Genomic DNA, 23,438 nt, shown 5'->3' with positions numbered 1-23,438 from the left:
CATATCTTGAGTGAATGTGTTGATACACACAAAATTATCCAGCACTGTTTACACGGCAATGTCAGACTAGCAGAGTCAGCTTGTCTGTGTAATTTGGAATGACTTTACCAACAGGCTGCTATATTATACCGCCATCTAGCGGTGCTTCGTGGATCCTAAATAGTAAAATCTCTCTCTCTCTCTCTCTCTCTCTCTCTCTCTCTCTCCTCTGTCTCTCCCCCCTTTTTCTCCTTCAAAGACAAAAACCCTCCCAATGCTAAGATGACCACCTACAGTGAACAGAGCAGTAGGTTCAATTTCTTCCATAAGTGCTATGGCACGTGGACAGGACATGTTCATAGCCAGCAGTGACTAAAGATTAATCTTTTAAGGCTAAAAACAAACTATGTATGAATCACCCAAGTGTGCTCGTCAAAATGCATGATTTGAGGCAGACACTGTCTTTTAATAATTCTTATCCACTCAACACCAACTCTTGTATCAGCATTTCTGTTTAAGGTGAGTGTAGTAGAGGACGGGGTAAGGTCAGATAGAGATCATGGCATTGTTCACCTGAAAAGTGGCGGTGGGTGGGTGGGTGGTGGAGGGATGTTTACTTAAACGGAATCTCTGGGGAGCTGTCCAGGTGCTGAATCGCCTCTCCACTGCTAACTGAAGGACTCGTAGCAACACAGCAACTAAACCAGGGGTCTAAACCAACATTGCTACATTTCCGCACACTTTGGATCCAAAACTAACACACCATGCCTGATCCAACTAATTGCTACTTCCAGAAGTCCTTTATTGGCTGAATGGGATGTTTGTGGATTTGGAGCTGAAAGCTGCAGGAGCAAATTTTAAATTAAAGGTGCTACAAATGGTTCTTTGAGCGATGCCATATAAGAACCACTTTTGGTTTGTAATAGAGATGTGTGAGTGTGAAGAACTTGTACATGAATTGGTTCGTCACCAATTGAAAGGTTCATCACACTCATACAAACAGGTTCTTTATGGAACCAAATGTGGTTCTCCACGGCATTGCCCAAATAACCATTTGTAACATCTTTATTGTTAAAAGTGAAGGTAGATCTCCAGGAGGTTAGGAGATCACTGACCTAGACATATCCTGAGTGCACACCACTTAACCTACATTTCAGATAAAGACGCGCATTGTGGCAAAACACCGTTATTCCTTTCTTCTTTTTAGTTCAATCCAGTGGATCAAACAAACGTTCATATTCAGATTATAATGTTTTGTGTGAGAAAGCAGGCAGTAGTATTTGTTTAATATGTTTCACCAAAGTGCGTAATTGCCCTTGTAAGAGCGAATGCTAAGCGAGTAGGAGCTTATTAACCCGACTGCTTGCTGCCACCGTGTGGATTTTCCTTCTAAAGCATGCACTGCTGTGTTTCTCACAGGTATTCTCATAAGGGCTGTAGAAGGTTATAAATAAAAATGTAGCTGTCGAGGTCAGTGAGGCAATGCTTTAGGACTTCATGTAATGCATATTAAACATGCAGTCTAAAATATGACCTAATATGATTCGTCTATAATCAGAATGTAAGCCAACCCATCCGCTCCATGTGTCAATAACATGATAAAATACAGCATTATGTCCGTGATAATAGAGTATGGATCATCTTTCGTTAGCTCATAGGTACTCTTGTCCTTGGCATTATGAAGGTCAGAAATGTTTCCAACCATCTCACCCACCCCTTTCCTCTCTCCCTCCCCACCCTCCCCGCTCAAAGTGCTTCAGCGTAATGTGTTGCTATTGGGTCAAACTTCCCAAGTCTTTGTTCGTGACTCGGATTTTCATTCGAGGCGAAAAAAGTGCTGCGGGCGCGTCCCCCCAAAAGTGTGTCTGCGCTCCCGGAGATGCTGCCGTGAGATGAGCATTCATCGAACAAAGCCAGTGTGTGTCGTTTGGCCAGCGCGACATGCGCTACAGGAGCAGACAGAAACAGCACCGTGACTGGAGAACGAATACGCGCCGAATATCAACGAATTAAACAGTGGCTCTCCAAAGGTCACAGTGGATGGGATTTAGTCTGCCTGCGTCTGCGCCTCTGAGCTCTGGAGTGAAGGTGCAGAGCTGAGATTTGAGCTGCCTCAAGATTCTGGACAGTCTCTCTCTCTGTGCTGTTGATCACCCGCTGGATCTCCACCGCGAGGTAACTTTGAATCATTTGATTTGGGATCTTTGTGGAAGGGGATGTTAAGGTTTGCTCTAACAGGTGCTTTAAACAGTATTTGATCTGAGGAGAAATAGGGAAGGGTGGCGGAGGTGGTAGTGGTGGTGGTGGTGGTGGTGGTGGTGGCGGTGATGGGTGTCTTTATTTGACAGACCGGTTTCAGATTGGATCAGAAAAGACAGATTGATTAAAGTATATGTTATTTTTATTAGACTGAATCATCCACCAGATACAACAGTCCTCGGTAATAACTCTGTTATTTTTCTGGCATTAATAATCAGTAGATATTTTTCTACACAGTGTGTATTATTATGTATTAAAATAACCTGCGCGTTGGGGACTCGATTCATCATATTTTGGGATGACTCCTCTGTCGCTGTGAGGATTCGTTGCGCCAGTGAGCTGTAGCGAAATATACCATACGCTACGCATCTCTTTTTTTCGATTCTCTTGTAAAATAAACTTTCATTAATTTGGCAAATGTGTCCTCATCACAGAATGGATTTATGAGTTTTTAACTTGTTTTAAAATTAGCAGCCAAACAATGGGTTAAAATAGATTTGTGACTCTATATACAATATACACTATATAGCCTGAAGCTATATAGATAGACAGACATAGATATACATATTTATAAAATTTTATATATATATATAATTTTATAAATATGTATATCTATGTCTGTCTATCTATTTATCTATATATCAATCAAAATCGTGGTATATTGTTCAGACCGGCGTCTAAACTTTCTCTCTTCTCCTGCAGCAGCAGCGGATGTGACTCTTCATCCAGCTGGTTAAAATAAGAGCTGTGTTCGGGCTGAAGTGACAGCGCTCCTCGCTCGCGCGCGGACCCCGGCAGTGTGTCTTTAGAGTGATGGCGGCGTGGGCACCTTCCTCCTCCGCCGGCGAGCCGGATCCCAACACGGCTAATTTACGACCACCTTCCTCAAGTAGGTCCATCACCGATAAAACGCTATTTCACTCCGGCTATTTGCTTTGTGGCCAGCGTCGTTAATCTTGTCTGCTGGGTGGGGGGAAAGGGGAGGGGTTTTGGGAGTGGGGGGAGGGTGTCGAGGTGGGGTAGTTACTGGGAGGGGGGGTTAAAACGGCGCTCTTCGCTTCGCCTCACCTACAACAAATCAGCGCTGCAGTGCGCGCGCGGCAGACCTCCCGCACCAGTCAGTCTGAGCGGGGCTGCTGTCACACCGCGCGGCCCTTTAAACACATGGACCGGTGGACAATTAAAGAAGACAGACGGTCACAGCAGCACCAATCTCAGTCTCTATCGATTTCAAAATGCCACCATTTAGCTAAGAACAGTAAACATTCATACAGAGCCTCCGTTAGAAATGTGTCTGAGCATGTGTTTCTAAACATGCATTATTATTATTATTATTATTATTATTATTGTAGACAGTTGTGTAGTAGCCAATGCTGTTATTAGGCTACAAGGCTAATATTCTGTGGATATTTAACCTCCAAAGAGATTATTATCAATATAAGTATTTCTTTGATTTTTTATTGTTATTTTTAGAACTGTAGTTAAATGTCCCACAGTCAGTCTGCGCCTATTAAGCCGCCAAATGGCCTTTTCTCTTTATCTGTGGTGGAGGAGAGAAAGGGCATGTGTCTGCAGCGCTGTGTAATGAAGTGAAGAGGAGCTCTAATTGTAGAGATATTAAATAGGTCCTAATGGCTGGCTTTTGGCTTCAGCACATTGCTCTGAGGCTGTGGGGGTTTAATAGCTTTTCAGCCCCAGAGAAGGGTGCAGAGAGAGGGAACCCTGAACCGCGCCCAGTCTATCACACACATTTAACTGCGCTTCACAAAGCACCACTTTTCTCCTTCTTTTCTTATTTCAGCAGCGGGCCTGCCTTTCATGACCAGCGCTTATTGTTTTGCTAAAACGGTTTTATGTAAGACCGCGTTAGTCGGGGTTAGACGTAAGACCATTTCTTAGAAAACGAGAAAATGCACCAAAAGAAAATAATACTATTAATAATAAATACATATAATATATATTCAGATATTATTATTACCCCCCTACATTGTATAAATTGCTTTACATCTCAAATAGCCGAATAAAGCGGCCTTACCTATTGCTGCCTTATTCATTTATGATACAATTCATTTATAGATATTATATTCGTGCTATATTAAAGAATGTATTGTCTTCATCCAGACTGAGCAAATACGCGCAAATTGAATTGCTATATATATATATATATATATATAAAGAGGGCTTCATATATACTGGCAATGACGTAAAGGTAAAACGTTGTTGTGATTATCAGGGGTGATGATGGTTTTCTCTGGCTGTGATTTGGTGAAATGGGGGTGATTTGGCGGAGAGGCCGTGTGTGTGTGTGAGGCCTTGCCCACTGAGATAATGCCGCTGGTAAATGGTAGGAGTGTGTGCCAAATATGAAGTGCGTGTATGGGATGTGTGTGTTTGGGGGGGGGGGTCCACCTGCTCTTACATTCACCTCCACCTGCAGGCTTCAGAGAACGGACTGTTCATTTAATTGCAAATTGGTTGGGGCACTTTGGTCTTGGCTAGACTGGCAAATCTGTAGAGTTTCGTGTGTGTGTGTGTGTGTGTGTGTGTGTGAGAGAGAGAGAGAGAGAGAGAGAGAGAGAGAGAGAGAGACTGTGTTTAGTCTTCATGTGTGATCTTTCTTTTTTTAGGCTATGACTGGAGCGGGGTCGCACACGGGTGCACGAGAAAACTCGGGATGAAGATCTGCGGTGAGTATTTTGTATCAATATTTAATGGTAGTAAAAACAATGTAAAAGCACATGTTCGTTCTGTATAGTACAGTATATAAGAAAGAATGGTTCTATATAGTACTGAAAGGGTTCTTTGACTTGTAACAATAGAACCCTTTTCGGCCTTAACCATTGCCTTTATTAAAGAACCGATAAAGAACCATTTTTGGAGAACTCTTTATTTTCATCAACATTTCAATCATTTTAACGTAGAATAATTCACACGTTACCGATGTTTTTCACTAAGAACATATTTTCATATTTTTGTAACACTGAGGTTGAATATTGTTGGCAGAAACGGGTTCTGAAATTCAGCGCGTGTCCAGTTTAATAAAGGAGCTTTATAAGATGAGGTGATCCTGTAGCGCCCCCACCTGCTAAAACAGGTCTCTGACCAGCTGATCATTAAAACAATACGAAGCTAAACTACGAGTAAAATAGGTTCTTTGACTTTGAGAACAGTGAAATCCATTTTAGTGCCACATAGAACTACTTAAATGGTTCTTCGCTGTTACTGAAGAACCCTTGAAGAACCGCATATATACCATAATATAAATATAGCGCTGGAATAACGGCATGTTTAAATTATATTATGAATTGAGGTTAAAAAAATCGGAGACATAAAAAGCTCGCATGTCCAAAAATGCCAAGTTCACAACAGAAGGAAATGTTCAGTGGAAGGCAATGTAAAAATATTTTTATTCCAATTAATTTTGGAGCACAATAATAGAAATTGAGATGCAAAGTATCTTGCGTGACAGCGACGATGTATGTACGTTAGGATTTGGTCGCAATAATTTATTATTGACTTAAAATACTGAATTCATGTTCCTGTATATTTTATTTATAGATATTCTTCTTATTTACAGTGTTTGGTTCTTTAAGGGAACAAAGATTTAAAGGGTGAAGTGCAGTGAATGCATAAGGATGTATGAAGATCTTATCTATCTCTAAATAAGTGATTTGCTGCACAACGTCCCTCGGGAGGATGAATGAACAACAGAAATGTGTTCAGTGTCCGTGTGTGTGGAGGCGATAGCGCGGCCGCTGTGTGTGCGAATGCTCTGCGCCGCATCTGATAAGACTGTGCGTGATTGGTGGGAAAAATGGTCAAGCAATTCCCTTTCAAATAAATCCGCGTGAAAGAGCCTCTGCGACAGCCTTCTGCTTTATTTCAGTTTGAGCTCAAATCTATTAAATACTGTAGGTCGGTGTGTACTCACATGTTTTATGGATCAGCCACGGAAGCAAGTGGATAGTCTAGAGCTTTTATATTTTGACCTAATCACAATTAACAAAAAATAAAACCATAAAATCAGGTTATTGTTTATTAAGCGATTAAGTGGATGGTTTTATAGTCTAAACGTCTTCATTTCCATTTGTATTTATTTTTTCACACTCACTGCGCTCTATAGTCTCACTGCAGTAGGGTTCTCTCAGTCCTGGCTTCTCCACCGTGCTAATGGTCCATTGATCCGTGTTCAGCGTAACACCATCTACACCGAACCACCTTTTAATTCAAGTCCCAGACAGCCGTCCATTAGAAACTACACGCCGTTTTGTAAAAAGCAAAACATTTTTCCAGAAGAGCTGATGAAATGTAAGTGTAAGCCTGTGGTTTTAGTGTGTTTTTGGCAAATAAAAGCGCCTCGATCCTCCGGTGAGTGCATCATGAGAATTGTTTTGAATTGGGCAGTGAATGGTAATTATTAACACCCATTTTGGGACAGACCTTGCCTCCTGTGCAAGGATTGGCTTGTGGTTGGTTGGTGGGCGGGGCTTTCTAAGTACAGCAACCACCAGCCAGTTCTGTTGCCCGAATTTGGGCACTTCCAGCCAATCACAGACGTGGAGGCGAGGTTTGTCGGAATACGGGTGGGGGGAAATAGCGCGCTCTGAACGCCGACGTTTGTTTCTGTAGGGCTGGATTTTAGCTGTTCGTCCACAGGGGAAACCTGTCCTGTCATTTCTTAGACAGCGAGGAAACCCCTCTTGCTTTAAGGAGCGAGAGATCAAGTCTATGGACACAAACCCGTTTAAAGGCTGGGAGACAATGTTTGGACACTCAAGTCGCACGTTTCAGTCTTCCTCTTCTTCTTCTTCTTCTTCTTCTTCTTCTTCTAAACATTTAGGATTTTTGCAGAAGAATAATAATCTGGATGAGAAGAGTCGGATTGTGGGCGCTTTTACCGAGCAGCCATCCCCGAAGAACCTGTTAACCCGGGACAACGACAAGGAGTCCCGCTTCAGACACACAGAAACGGACTTCTCCAACCTGTACGCCAGGGGTGAGCCACTCCACTGCCGTCTACTCTTGTACAGACTCTTGTACTTTCGGTGAATAAGTGCTTTACACAACCGAGAAGATTAGATTAATACTTATTCATGTGTTTATTAAGTGTGTCCCAAATTTTGGAACATCATTGTTTAAGTTAGTGGTAGTACATGTAGAATTATTGTACTAAAAACTTAATCAGATTAAATTGCAGTTATTTTTAATTGTGAAATGAAATAAAAGTGTGCCAATTCAAATGCATGATCAGAGCAACAGTGTTTTGTAAGTCTGTGTGTATTTAATTTCTGTTTAATTTATTTATTCTGTATCTATTCAATATTCTGCACATTTTTACATATTCTGACTGCAGAACCAATGGTTCTCTGAGCTTGCAGCATTATTTTACAGTTACTTTGGAGAATTTCAGCTGCAGCTTTGACTGATTTTAACCTAGGTGTTTCAAAGAGCTCTGACTGGAATTCACCCCATATATCTTAAAACTCTTCATTACAGATTTACTGCCTGCCAAGAATGGAGAAGAGCCTACTATCCAGTTCCTGCTGGAGGTGGTGGACATCCTCACAAACTATGTGCGGAAGACATTTGACAGATCCACCAAAGTGCTGGATTTCCACCACCCACACCAGCTGCTAGAGGGCATGGAGGGCTTCAACCTGGAGCTTTCAGACCAGCCGGAGAGCCTGGAGCAGATCCTGGTGGACTGTAGAGACACGCTTAAATACGGCGTGAGGACAGGTGAGAGATATGAGATGACTGGTGTCTATATCAATTCTTTGACTGTAAGTATTCTTTTTTTTTCAGAAACAAGTAACTTACTCTACTCTAAGTCTTTTTTGGGACATTGTGGTGATCATTTTATTGCATTCAGCAACAAGAGCATTAGTGAGGTCAGGTACTGATGTTGGATGAGTAGAACCTGGAATACATATGGAACTCCAGCTCTTCCCAAATCTATGGGATTTGCACAACAATTGCGCTGACCTTTAGCACCCATGGGAATACTCAAGCTTGACCTATTCTATTGGCTATGCTGTTTTTTGGACAGTACACAAGCTGTGTGTAAAACCTAACTTCTCACCAATGCATATTAGATTAGTTGAGCTTACTAAATAGAAGGAGCATCTGCATAGTTATGAAGTGAGGAACTGATTTTCTCTTCAGGTCACCCAAGGTTTTTTAACCAGCTGTCAACCGGACTGGACATCATTGGCCTGGCTGGCGAATGGCTAACCTCAACTGCAAACACTAATATGTGAGTTCCAACTTTCGCTTACTCCCTGCTGGTGTATTTGTCATACTGAAAGAGTGCAGAAGGTGTAATTGAAGCATTATCTAGCAGAAACACACACACACACACACACACTAGCTTTAACAGCCCATTTGTCCAATTGTCAAGAAGTTCTATTGTTTGGAACTCTATTTAACATTTACTCTACATTCAGATGTTTTGGCACATATTGATTATGATCTACATATACATCTGGAACCAAAGCATATTTGCCATGGTAACAAATGAAATGCACAATGTATTTAAGTAAGTATAGAGCTCTGACATACAGCCCGCAGACAGAATGATCCAGGATGCAGGTTCTGCTGATGGACCTGATAACCCCTCTCAAAAGGTATTCAGCTTGAGATTCTGAAGGAACGCCACAGTTAGCCTGTTCCCATCAAGCAGAGACTAGAGAGGAAATTAATCTTTCCACCACGTTCCCCATTTAGTGTGCAGTGTACCCAGTCTTTTCAGTCTAAGCAAGCTAAGGTGCCCTGCTGAATGAATGTTGGTGTCCTACACCATGATTCATCAAAATAACCCATGATACTTTCCATCTTTGGAAAACATTATAGCAAAAAAAAAAAAAAAAAAAGCAGCAAGGTGTGAACACACCAGTTCACGTAGACCTCTGGAGGTCAGAAATTCTATTATGTCTTTTTACAGCATGTGCCCTAACTATTTAAAGGTCAATGAAAGATACAGCACTGATTTATTTCACTATTTACTGCCATGGTCCAATGACTGACCCCTGTGACCCTCAGTGGTTTTAAGAGTGGAGAACCACACTCAGTTAAAGTTCAAAATGAACACAATGACTTGCTGTTTAATCACAGAGCTAATTCTGCTATAAGGAGAACGGTTCGATACGGTTTGGTATGTGGTGTACAGTCCGCTTCAGTACTGGCTCAGTATGAAGTGTACAAAGGAAAATAAATGATCTTAGTATAACCTGAGACCAGGGTATTTGACTTGTGTTGTTTCGGATGTTCCTTTCCCACAGTGACTCTTTATATTAATTATCCAAGCCTGAACAAACACTTGACATTTATGGTCACTAATTAGCTTCTGACTGGTCCTAATTGCTTCTGATGGTTATTGATCATCATTAAGGTGTCAAAAATGGCTAAAACTAAAAGCCTCCACTGGTATCATTGTGTTGGCATATGCTTATGTGATTAAGTAAGAGCTTCTTTCCATAAAGTGCAACACTGCATTAATCAATGTGGGGAAAAGATACTATATTTGAATGATCTTAGGTGATAATGAAAATGACGATAATGTGTCCAGGTGTTTGTGGTCACTGTACCTTTAAATAGATGGGTGTCAGTAATGGTTATGGCCATGTGTGTCTCTTTCTCAACAGGTTCACATATGAAATTGCTCCAGTGTTTGTGCTGATGGAACAGCTGACTCTGAAGAAGATGAGGGAGATTGTTGGATGGCCTAATGGTGAAGGAGATGGCATATTCTCCCCAGGTGAGCTCAAATGCTAATAAAAAGACTGCTGAATGTCAAAATGACTCCTGACTCAGCTCTTCGTGACAAGTCTCATAGAGCATATAGATTATGTTGGAACCAAGGCATCTTTACCATGATGACAAATGAAAAGCACAGTGATTTTAACATACACCATAGACCTGGTAGACCTGATGACTGATGGCTGATATTTTTGAATAGACAAAATAACTCCCAAGTCAACTCCTAATGACACATTAGTCTGTCTTATATGTATAGTTTTCAAATATAGGACATTTATTAGAAATAATAGAATATCCAACACATTCTCAATCAGGCATAACATTAAGTGAAAATCGTTGATTATCTTCATCTACAGGGGGCATTTGCCTATGGGTGGGATATTTTAGGCAGCAACTGAACTGAAGGTGATGCGTTAAAAGCTGGAACAGTGGTCAAGCCTAAAAATCTGAGCCACTTTGATTGGGGACAAATTGTAATGGCTAGACAACAGGGTCAGGCTCTCTCTAAAACATCAGGTAAGGTTACAGGCCTATAGATGAGATCCATTGAGGCTCCACCTCACAGCTTACAGGAGCTTACAAGGATCTGCAGCCAACGTCTTTGATGCCTTCAGAGTTCTTGATGGTCAGATTTATTGTGGTGGCACAAGGGGGACCTACTCAAAATTGGGCAGGTGGTGCTAATGTTATGGCTGCTTGATGTGTGTGACATATGCCGACTTATTTGCCATTAAATTAAATACAGGAGATATATTCCAGAAATTCCTGCTATTGTGCAAAAACCTCAATAAAAATTCTCAATAAAAAAGTCATTATAAAGCATTTCTATTGATCCATTCATCATGAAATCTTGACAATGTAAAGAATAACCACCAGATTATGCAAAAAGTAGAAAATGGAGATTTCAAATGGAAGACAGCAAATATTATATATTATATTTTACACATATGTACTATAATTTGCCTATATTTACTACATGTAGGTCCATATATGCCCATATATTTCTAACCTACCAATCAAAAATATATGCCTGATCCATATCATTTATATGTAATCATATGATTATATGTGTCCAATATATGTGCCCATATATTATGATATATGTATATACGGTCATATATCAGATTTCTATAAGGGGTTACTCAGTTGTTTCAAATTGGAGCAAAATACATAAACATCACTTATTAGCTCTGTGCAGTCAAAATGTCAACCAATAGTTTTCCCTTTCTGCCTGTCCTTTCAATTACAGGAGGAGCAATCTCCAACATGTACAGTGTGATGATAGCTCGGTACAAGCACTTCCCAGAGGTGAAGACTAAAGGCATGACAGCAGCCCCCAGACTCGTGCTCTTCACTTCTGAGCATGTATGTATTCTCTGACTCTTATTCTGAAGGTTTCTCTGAATGTAGCCAAAGCATTGATGGTTTTTCTGCTCCATCATCAGATCCCTTCTATTAAGATTTCTACACTTTTGCATAGATTTTTAAAAATGTCATACATTTTGACATAAATGTTTCATCTACCTTTCACAGAGTCACTACTCCATAAAGAAAGCCAGTGCCGTTCTTGGTTTTGGGACAGAAAATCTGATTCTGCTGAGTACAGATGAGAGGTAAGGGATTCTGTGCTGTGAACCTCTGGAAGTTGTGGTGTGTGTGTGTGTATGTGCATGTGTCTGAGTGTGTGTGTGCGTGCATGTGTATGTGTGAGGATGTCTGTGTTACATGTCCGTCTCCTTTATCAGAGGTAGAGTCATTCCTGCTGATCTGGAGGCCAAGGTCATTGCTGCCAAACAGAAGGTGAGTCATTACCATAGAAAAGATGTCCAACTCAAGACTCAAAAAATAAAAATAGCATTTTAAATGCCAAGCTTTAACATGCATGATTACACAGTATACATACACCACCCAGCCATAACATTAGAACCACTACATACCATAGGTGAAGTGAATAACACTAATTATCTTGGTGGCATCTGTCAATGGCATCTGTCAAGGAGTGGGATTAACATGTTAGGCAGGAAAAATGAGAAAGTGCACAGATCTGAGCAACTTTTAAAAGTTAGCAAATAGGCAAATTGAGATGGCTAGACGACAAGGTCAGAGCACCTCTGAAACATCATGTTTGTTGTTCACGGTATGCAGTGGTTAGTACCTCCCCAAAGTGCTACAAGGAATGATAACCAGTGAACCCACAACAGGGTCATGGGTGGCCAAAGCTTATTAATGTAACCCCTGGAGGCCCACCTCACAATTTACAGGATTCAAAGGATCTGCTGCCAACATTCTATTACCAGATACCACAGGACACCTTCAGAGGTCTTATAAAGTCCATGCCTTAGCTGGTCAGAGCTGTTTTAGGATCACAAGGGTGACCGATACAATACCAGACAGGTGATTTTAATGTTATGGCTGATTGTTGTAATCCATTGCAACCAGGAAGATCAAGTATGTGACGTGTTAAATTCAGATAGCTTTCAGTCTTCAGTAATGTTTTTGGCTCTGCCACCTTTATCTACTTTAGTCAGTGGATGTAATCCATTCAGAGTGAGGGCTCATCTGTCTCTGTTTTTTTTCAGGGGTGTGTGCCGCTCTTCGTGAACGCCACAGCTGGCTCTACGGTTTATGGAGCTTTCGACCCTATCAATGAGATCGCAGACATCTGTGAGAAATACAACATGTGGCTCCATGTGGACGTAAGTGCGCAGTGCAGATAGTGAAGGGGTTAATAAGAAGGTCATTAATGCGCTTTTGTTGATTGGTTAGAGCACAAGGCCTCTTTCATGTGTTACAAAGAAATGTATCTTGTGTTCCTCTGCAGGGAGCCTGGGGAGGTGGACTGCTGATGTCTAGAAAGCACAGACACAAGCTGAATGGTGTTGAAAGGTACATTTTACCTTTCCACAGTATACACACACACACACACACACACACACAGACACACACATTCACATACATTTCTGAGCCTGTTCTCATTGTGCTGTGTTATTTCTGTAGGGCAAACTCTGTCACATGGAATCCTCACAAGATGATGGGCGTTCCACTACAGTGCTCTGCCATTCTGGTCCGAGAAAAGGTGAGGCAAAGAGAATGGAGGGAGAGAGTGAGAATGAGAGAGAGCGAGAGAGAGAGAGTACTGAAGAGACAATGTAAGTGTAAGAAAGAGAATGGCTAGAGAAGTAGAAGAGACAGATGAACAGAACAAAAGGCTAACAGTGGAGAAGGAGAAAGAGGGAGTGTGCTCACTGAAGTGTATCAGCAGATTCTCTTCACTCTGCATCCTCTCTCTCCCTCTCTCTCTCTCCTTCTTTCTCTGCACTGACATGTTATTATGTGAGTATCTGGCAGTCGGATTGTTTCATGGTATGTGTGTGTGTGTGTGTGCCTGTGTGATATAGGGGCTTCTGCAGGGCTGCAATTCTATGTGTGCCGGCTACCTTTTCCAGCCTGATAAACAGTATGATGTCACCTATGATACTGGAGACAAGGCCATACAGTGCGGCAGACATGTGGACATCTTCAAGTTCTGGCTCATGTGGAAGGCGAAGGTGGGGTGAATGAAAGGAACAATGAAAGAATTAATCTATTTTTGGCTAGGTTTTTTTTTTAACATAGTAAATGTATATCATGTAATTATGAATACCTCAATTAAAAATGATCATTTTCTAAAACAACAAACCATGAATAAGGATAGAAAATGCCAATGATGTGAAGCAATAGTCTTATAAAGCAAGTGCTAATAGCAGCACCATGTGGAGACTCTGGACTGACTGTCTGCTAAACATGAGCAAGTGATCAAGTGAGTGGGTGAGCGAGTAAGGAACTGAGGATGTACAGTATATGAGTCAGTAAGTGAGTGAGAAAATGAGTGATCAAGTGAATGTATGAGAGAGCAATTTGGGCATGTGACTGAGTGAGTGAAGGAGCGCACACACTATATGTCCATATCTTTGTGGAAACACCTTCAAATAAATGGATTAGGCTACTATACATTGCACCCATAGCTGACACAGATGTTCATATACACACACAGCTTGTCTAGTCCCTGTAGGGAAGTATTGCCAATAGAATAGGACTCACTGGAGCAGATAAACATATTGGCACCATGCCTAATGCCAGGCATGGGATAGAGGTGTATAAAGCCCCCCAGCATTGAGCTGTGGAGCAGTGGAACTGTGTTCTCTGGAATGATAATGCTCGGGGAGTTGGACTGGAGTGGTGATCATCCAACATCCTGACCTCACTAATGCTCTGAATGCAATCAAAAGCTAGTAGAAAGCTATCACTGGACAGTAGAGACAGTTACTCCAACAAAAGCAGGATAAACATTTTTAATATCCTTGTTTTCAGGAGAGATGATGAATGAGCAGGTGTTCAATTTTTTTTTCCATATGGTGTATGTATGTAAGTGAGTTGCAAGCCAGGTTCACATGGTGCTTTGCATCTAAAACCAAACAAACCAAAACATCTATGCACAGAAAGATCACGCTGTATATGTCCTTTACAGGGTACCATTGGATTTGAGAAGCATATAGACCGGTGTTTGGACCTTTCTGAGTACCTCTATAATAAGATCAAGAACAGAGAAGGCTATGTGATGGTTTTCCAGGGACAGGTCTGTGAAAATTATTTTTACAATTTTCTCATCCTCAATATCAATTAGATACACATCTGTCCTTTTAATTATATATATATATATATATATATATATATATATATATATATATATATATATAGTTTCTTAACAATGAAACAAACAGAACAGTGGGATCTGACTGACTGCTGATGTTCTGTTTCTCTCTCAGCCTCAGCACACTAATGTGTGCTTTTGGTACCTTCCCCCAAGCCTACGTGGCATGCCAGAAGGAGAAGAAAAGAGACAAAGGCTCCATAAGGTAAAGTACCATCTTCTTCTACAGAGCAGCAAGTAATTTAATTGAAAATATTTGTAACACAAGCTCAAGGTATGAAGAAAAATACCATAACTTGGAGCAAAGAACATGTGTAGAAGTGCCTATTAAGTGTGCTGTGACTTTTCCCCCACAACCAGGTGGCCCCCAAAATCAAGGCAATGATGATGGAGTGTGGGACAACAATGGTGGGCTACCAGCCTCAAGGTGACAAAGTCAACTTCTTCAGGATGGTCATTTCGAACCCAGCTGCCACCAGGTCAGACATCGACTTCCTGATCGATGAGATCGAAAGACTGGGCCAGGATTTATAAAGAGCACACAGACCTTTTAGCCAGCTGTCACTGAAGCAGCGGTTAGTGGACACTGGGCCAGGACAGATGTCCCTGTTGAAGCTCTAACAATTCAACATAGTGTTAGCAAATGTTCTGGCAGCCCTTATACAAGTTCACCTTTGCTCTGATTAGCCTACTGGTCCACCGTGGACTCATGTGAAGCATGATCTTCTTTGTAACACTTCATAAAACAATGTTGATGAACCACAGCATCGAAATAATAACGAATGGAAAAGTGCGATTTGAGCATTCAGAACGGAATCGATAACAATATGACGTTACTGGATACTGGATACATTAAAGGAACGCCACAGTGTTTTTCAACCTAATCGCCATTGTTTGCAGATGAAGCATGTTGGTTGATTACCATGGATAATAGAATGTAATCAGACCAGTTGTCCATGATAATGGTCCATATGTTACAGATGTACACTCTTAAAAAAAGGTGCTGCAATGGGTTCTTTGAGTGATGCCATAGAAGTACCACTTTTGTAAAAGAGATGTGGGAAGAACCTTTTAGAGTTTTAAAGTAGTGAAAATAAAGATTCTTTTTTCACCAATTTAAAGGTTCTTACATTCACTGCTTCTTTACAAAAATTATCCTTTGTGGAACCAAAAAGGATTTTTCCATGGCATCACTCGAGGAACCCTTTGAAGATCCTTTACTTTTGAGTGTGGGATGAAAAATGCTAAAGTATTCCTTTAAGTTTTCCAAATGGATTATAGATGTTCCACAGTGGAGCTGCCAGTGAAGGTGAAGCCCTATAAGCCTTTGAGTTCTGGGAGTGTACCAACTGAAGAAGAAGAGATCATCTACTTCATTCTACTCTCTCAATGTGTCTGAGAATCTGTTTCACTCGTAACAGTAAGCATTTCACTAGCTATGACTACAGTACATTAGACTCCAGAGTTCTCTGCACTAATTTTTATATATATATATATATATATATATATATATATATATATATATATATATATATATATATATATATATTAAGAATACTCTGTAATTTCTTGAACTCAAGTAACTGTTGGTTCTAAGTGTTGTTAATGTGATTACAAAGTCAGATGCATATCTTAGCTGTTTTTCTGTGGTATAAATGAATGGGGGAATAATGCAATCACCACCATCACACCAGGAACTGTATTCAATTGCTGTGTTTTTAGAACTAAAGTCCTTTATGTAGATTGTGTATATTATTGTTATATGGCCTTTGTGACAAACATATCACATAGTTTTACAGTACGAGGCGTTTAAATAGTGATGACCAATTCAATAGAAATATTTATTAAGATTTTATTTATACAAAGAGACTAACTATGTGAAAGATGTCTTTTCCTCCATTTGTAAGGGATCTTTATTTGTATTTCGAGAGGATTATTATGACCAGAGTGTTTTAATCAATGTTTTAGAGACTTTAATGTATTCATTGACCAAAGACATGGAATGAAGTGGTGTTTATTTATCTGTCACTTTAATCCGTACTACACAATAACGTAGATTAAGTGATCGGTGTGAAACGTCAAGATATCAATGAGCACATTCAATATAACCGTAGTGCAATCAGTGTGGTGTAGCTGTGATTGTCACTATTATTCTAAATACACAATGAATGTTCTAAGTAATCGTAGTTTTAGTCCAGTCCAGTGAAAAGAGGCGGCTGAGTTCTAGCTTGTATTGCTGGTTCTTGGTAAGAGAAGCACAAATGATGTTTATCTCTTAAAATACTAGTATATAAATATATGTATTTTATTAATATTTGGAGAGGATTTTTATTCATGTTTTACTGAACTAAGGATTGCTGTTCAAGATGAAGTCTGTGCTGAAAAAAGAGCTTTGACTTTGCCTGATTCAGACGTGTCAATTGATCACACAAGGATAAACTGTGTTATGCCGAGGCTTGCTAAAAGAAGTCAGCTAAAAGACAGCAAGTGTGTTTGTTTTTGCATAACCAATAGACACATATGAATCATATACAGTATTGTTTGGCCATCTGATAAAATTGGGCATATTTACTTTGCAGTAAGAGTTTATTTATCCAAAAACTACCATTAGAATAAATAAAAAATGAATAAACACTATTGTAACTTTTACCAAAACTCTTCTCAAGGAGGCCCAGTATTTACAATTATCACCTAGTACTAATCTGCCCTTCATTAACACAAGTCAGGTGATATTAAACAATGGTCATAGTTGCCTAAGACTTCTGCACAATACTGTACATTTACGGTAAAGTGCCACAATGTTTTTTTTTCTTAAGAGGCCAAATTCTCAGCAAAAAAAGGGTTTACAGACAGGACTGTTTACCGGCAGCAGTAAGAGAGATTATGTATTAACAGACAGAGTGGTGGTTTAATGCAGCCCCGTGTATAAGACTAGTCAGTGAGATAAGACAGACACTTTAGTCTACAGTAACACAGAGTGAACTTGTGCAGAACTGCTGTCATATAAATACTGCAAATAAAACACTCAGCTTTAAGTCTACCTGTCTCCCCCTCTTTTATTGGCTTTATAATGAGGTAATAAGGAGCTTTTTTCTAAGGAGCAGGTGTGGTTTGTTAGGCTACCTTTAGCCTAAAGCTTAATACTTTTGAATGGATTTGGAACACTACATCTTCTCTCAGCATACCAGCAATGATAAGTTCTCCAGTATATCATCGCTGTTAAGCAAGAACCGTGGATCTTTGTAAACTTTTTCTGGCCTCAAGTTACCCTCTGAATTGTGACAAAACTTCTTGATGAACAGCCCAACAGAACATTACTTAAGAAAAGTCTTGAAACATTGACTTCCAAAAGTTCTGAATGTTTTTTGTTTGTTTGATTGGAGTCATTTTGGAGCATTATTGTGGAATTTCAACACAAAATACTGCCAGATTCAAAATGTTTGAACAATGGCAAAAATTGAGCTATTATGTTTTTTGCATGACATTGACAATATAATGGTATCTAAGTGTATTTAGGTTAGTACCTGAACTAATATCTGATCTGATCGAATTGTAGCTTTACTCAGTTGTCTTATTAAAACTCATACACTGTAAAAACTACAAGATCCATGAGGAACTGTTGGAGGCTCCTTAGCTAAAACTGTGGAGGAACCGTATTCTCCTTAAAACCTTTTTTTAAAGGTTCCTCCACAGTTTCTAATTGAAGAACCTCCAAACATTCCTCAAGAATCTCATAGGTTTAACAGTGACAAATATCTTATGCATCTCATTCCAATCATTAGAGCACCATTACATATTCTTATACTTCATGATGGAAATATACTAACAAACAAGGCTCCTCATTGGTTTTTGAAATGGACATGTTTTTTCTTAATTTGTATTGAACCTCAACATTAAGTGAAGGTTAGTAATTATTATTATTATACCTGAATGTGGTATCCTGCAAATAAAATACATATATATATTTTTATTTTATTTATATGTCTCTATTTGAATGTGTTGAGATCCACTGTATTACGTATGTCATTTACTTTTTCTTGGGAGAGGAGCACAGCGGTCTCATGAGGTCACAGCACCGTTATGGACATGGTCGACCACGAGGAACGGAAATCTGAATGGAAATCACTCTCTTGAACAGACAAAGAGCTATAGCCGCTCCAGCATCAATCATTAGCCATCATGGACCATGGATTTTCTACGTTACAGCACATTTAACACAGATTATCTGTGAGGCCAGCCGTGAAGTGGTGTGATGGTGGAATGCAGCTGTGGCCGCTGATACTCACAGATCGAATGGGATCAATCTCTCCCACAACACAAAATCAACGTAAATGAATGAAGCCAATCTAAGGTAGATTCCATCAAGCCTCTTCTCCACAGCGCTGCACTGTGAATGACAGCAATTTCCATTTTGCCTCAGGACAGGCACTAGAGACTATTTCCTATTCTAAAAAGCCCTGATCTTTTCTCAAATCCAGCCTTGCCTGCCTCTGTCTCTACTGTCATTCCCCATTTCTCAAATTAATAGCCCAGAGAGGGAGTTTTACAGGGCGATCATCGCAGCACCGAGCTTTCTCAGCCCCCTCAGTGAGACGAGGCTGCATTCATTATTCACTCTTTTAAAGATATTTATCATAAAAGTCATCAGACCTTGCCCTCTTTCAGACTTGCCGTACCAGCTTATGGGAAGCCAATTTCAGGCCCTTCTCAGGCTGAATGCATTTTATTTTTTATATAAGAAAAGTGTGTGTGACTGTGTGCTAGCAAGGTTTTAACATTTCTAATATTTTGGAACATATTTTAATGTACTGAGGTTTATTAAATTTGCTGGGCTATAATTTCTCTTTATTATACAGTTTTATAGTGCTTTATAAAGGGGTAGATATGAGCACCGCAATAGTCCACTGTTAAGTATAAAATCCTGATCAGAACTGTTATTATTTATGAATCTTCTGATCTCCCTTTTTTAAAATCATTTATTAACAGTCTGCACTCTTTTGTCTTTCATTTGTGAAATACCCAGTCAGGCCCACCAGTATCAGACCCTCGAATTAAAGCTGAACATCTACACACTATTTTCACATCTTGATTGGTTCATTTCTGTGGCACCAATACAAACACAGTGTGACTGTCCACATACTTACAGGCCTAACTGTGTGTTTATATGCATGTATGTAATGCTGGGTGTATAAGAAAAAAATGTCTTCCTAATATAGCTGAAGCTGTTTTGCCCCCCACTAAGCAAGTGGCCAGTTATAGGTAACATGTAAAGCATTAGTGATGATAACATTGTTGGAGCTTAATTAAATTGATGTATAATTATGGAGTTAATTGGGAGGCAGGTGTCTCAGGCCTGGGGAGGTAATTGAAAGATAATGAAAACAAAGAGAGGCAGCATGAACAGAAGAGTCTGTTCCAGCCTTTAATAGCACTATTACATCGTGCCGAGGCACTGACACAGTCCGCTGATCATACAGACGAGACTGTAGCAGACTGTCTGTCTGCTGTTACATAAAAGGCATTATTCTGTTCAATAGCAGTACACACCCAGCCATAAAACATAATGACACAGATGTTCCTAAAAAATCTCCTATTTGTAATTGTGGAACTAAGCAGACTCTCAGCACAATGCATTTAGTACAGTCAGGAGTACAGAGTTGCATTGTCTGCTTTTATTCATTCAGGCTTTGTGGTACTTTGGGGAGTTCCATTTAAAATGCGTGAGTGAGTTCAGTTAGAGCTTTATGAAACTGTCTGACACACAGCCAAAAGAAATCACACTTCATTCACATTAGCTGCACAGCCTTAGCAGAGCCTCAAAATCTGCATCAATTTCAATTACAAGCATTATTAAGCCTAAAGCCGACTTTGGGAGTAATAAGCCTGCCTCTGCCATCTCTCTTTCTCTCTCTAGTCCACACATAAGAGATGGGCAGCAGACTGAGAAATACCTGCTGTCAGAGTCCATACTGGTAAGTCTGAGTGCACACAGTGAGTAATATACAACCATGCAGGAAAAAAGAAATAGAATGATTATATATATATATATATATATATATATATATATATATATATATATTCATTTCACCAATTCATTTGGGAGGGTTGCCAGAACTGTCTGTGCGGATGTGTTACCTTTAAAAATGCCTTATCCCTATTTTACGTATTGTTGTAGATCTCTGATATTGTGTGACCACATTTCTTCCAAAGGCCCTTAACACCTTTTTTATATACATAGTACTTTGGACTACACCAACCAGCCATAACATTAGCACCACATACAGGTGAAGTGAATAACATGGCTTATCTTATCTACAGCATCAGTCAAGGGTGGATATATTAGGCAGCAAGTGAACAGCCAGGTGATGTGTTACATGCAGAGAAAAAGGGAAAGCACAGGGGAGACCTACTTCTAAAGCACGTCTTTTGAATCTGAAAGATCTGGAAAGACTGTATGGGGGGGAATGAAGGGGTGAAAATAATGTTGTATAGGATATTCAGTTTAGTTACTGTATCATAATTAAAATGTATATTTCTCTTCATATTTTAAAGAAAGATAAAGCAAAAATGCCACACCACAAAGAATGTTACAGCCTGTGTTGCTTGTGGTTAGAATATGTGCAGAATACCTTTCAATGCCTGCCTAATTCCTTTTTCCTAAACTGTCTCTCCAGCGCCCTCATGTGGCCACATCCCTCTGCCGGCTGTAGCTCAGCGTTCTCGCTCCTCTGGATGCTGGCTGTTAATATATGGCGCTGGCTTCAGTCCCTGAAGGCCTGATGTGCTGATGTGTTCTGCACTCCTGGGACTGCCTGCTGCATTAGGCCCCTGATAAATACTGACAGCCCGCTTTGGGCACGACTCCTTTAATCAAATGCTGATGGTGATATTGACGAGGGCGGCTTGGATTAGTGCCAGGTCTGTCTGTCTCGCTTTCATTGTCTCTTTTCCTCTCTCTCTCTCTCTCTCTCTCTCTCTCTCACACACACACACACACACACAAAATGATCTACTGTATCAGTCAATAAAAAAGATAATCAGCGTATTTAGACCTACTGCAAATGATCTTCTGAGACCTCGCTAGAAACATAGCACTAATTTATTACACAATTTTTCATCTTCACTCGTGTCAAATTAGTCCAGTTAAATGAGATTCATTATGAAGATGGCTGTGCTCAACACCGCACAACCACATCCACAGTTATTGATCACGCAAGCACAGCCTGGCCTGCCTCAGAGCAGAAGCTCTCTTACTAAGGAAAGACAGATTTATTGCTGCTCAATTGCAATTTGTTTCACCCACAGCATGCGAGGCTCTAAGAGGCCTCTTGTTAAAGCTGAAAGGCTGGTGGTAAAGTCCTTCTGAGAGAGAAGTCATTAAGCAATTAGCACAGGGTAGAGCACGGCCACAGGGTGGGAACACGGCACACTGCACCCCTGATTACCATCTTCTACAGTAAACGAGTAGCTACATGACATGCAGAAGTGGGCAGAGCAGCCTAAACCCATGCTCATTACTCTGCTGACAGGATGTAGCTTTCCAAAATACAGCTTGAGCAGAAGTACAGCAGGGCCTGGGCGAAACACTCAGCACTTCATTACTGAGAAGCTGGAAGTCGGTGCTCAGGAATTAGCTAGCTAGCTAAAACGTTTTGGGTGCTTCTCGTCTCTTTTTGATCGAAACATTATGTAGTATTTTCGCTTTGGGAGCTGCACACGAACACCTCCTCCAGTCGTGATTTTAAGGGGGAATTCAGAGATCATTTTGATAGCCGAGTTCCAGAGTTGAGGTGACCCGCTAACATGGGGGGGGGGGGGGGGGGGGGGGACAGGCTCGGTATTGGCAGGCACAGAAGTCTTTATTTTAACTCATTTTAGCTGCTGTTAGTGGCTGTTTGTGCACATTATTTTAATTTATAATCTACGTGCATTCAGCTTGCTTCACAACAGCGTGATTTATGGTTCTGTTCACCGCAAACTGACTACTCTGCTGGCCCGGTGCAAGTTGTGTAGCTAAAGCTACGCTGAATTAGCTGCCATGTTTCTTGTTGCTCCGGCAACGTGACATGTTCATAATTCTGACTTTACAAGTGGGAAATAAGAGCTTCCGGCTAGCACCTGAACACAGCATTAATCATTACGATTAGAGATGTCCCCAGACCCCGACCCAAGCATTTTATCTATCTATTTTAATAGATTTTAATCGCCATACGGGTTTGGAGTCTTTGTTTTTACCACGGTGTTCAGAGCGCCACCTGCTGTCCTCGAGGCGCCACTGGCGGACATTATTCCCAGGCAGCGGTACTGAGGGGCGTTCTCAAAAGGTAAACAGTAAAGTTTAGAGTCTGCAGTATTGATCTGTTTTACAGTGGAACATGAAAACAGGCCGTAATATCTGAAATGATATAAAGCTATCTCTGTTTTTAAACCAGCACTGAAGAGCGCGTTCAGAAGCGCGTGGAGGCAAATGCTAATGCTAATAATAATACACACAAGCTCTAGAAGCCCAAATCAGCACATTCACCCACTATAAACCAGTTATTTCACATCAGTGGTCGACAAACAGCAGATATCAGTCCAGAGTGTGTACCACTACACTACACACACTAGGTGACTTGACAGTGCAGTGTGTTAGCTATATGAACTGGGAGCTGATTGGTCAGGGAGGAGAGTCAGACTGGATTATTATAAGACATTAAACACACTATACAAATGTCTCTACTAAACTAAATCAATCAGTGCAGATGGCCTC

At 40.4% G+C, this 23,438-nt stretch overlaps 1 protein-coding gene across 2 annotated transcripts; it reads left to right on the top strand.

Annotated features, from left to right (window-relative positions):
• Window positions 1-1,774: 1,774 nt before the first annotated feature.
• On the top strand, window positions 1,775-17,724 carry gad1a (glutamate decarboxylase 1a). Of its 2 annotated transcripts, none has more exons than XM_072685861.1 (17): window positions 1,775-2,154; window positions 2,944-3,127; window positions 4,866-4,925; window positions 7,079-7,234; window positions 7,735-7,977; window positions 8,404-8,494; window positions 9,882-9,994; window positions 11,246-11,361; window positions 11,530-11,609; window positions 11,742-11,796; window positions 12,576-12,692; window positions 12,818-12,882; window positions 12,994-13,072; window positions 13,395-13,544; window positions 14,504-14,611; window positions 14,802-14,891; window positions 15,047-17,724. In XM_072685861.1, exons 2-17 carry the CDS (start codon window positions 3,052-3,054, stop codon window positions 15,218-15,220), a joined length of 1,773 nt encoding a protein of 590 aa, XP_072541962.1. In that variant the 5' UTR covers window positions 1,775-2,154; window positions 2,944-3,051; the 3' UTR covers window positions 15,221-17,724. The 2 variants fall into 2 exon arrangements, with proteins under 2 accessions (XP_072541962.1, XP_072541961.1); XM_072685860.1 differs by having other exon boundaries at window positions 2,941-3,127.
• Window positions 17,725-23,438: the final 5,714 nt, after the last annotated feature.

The sequence above is a fragment of the Salminus brasiliensis genome, chromosome 8 (genome assembly GCF_030463535.1).
Source record: "Salminus brasiliensis chromosome 8, fSalBra1.hap2, whole genome shotgun sequence".
NCBI lineage: Eukaryota > Metazoa > Chordata > Actinopteri > Characiformes > Bryconidae > Salminus > Salminus brasiliensis.
The sequence above is the reverse complement of the archived record's forward strand: the minus strand, read 5'-3'. Positions and strand labels throughout refer to the sequence as shown.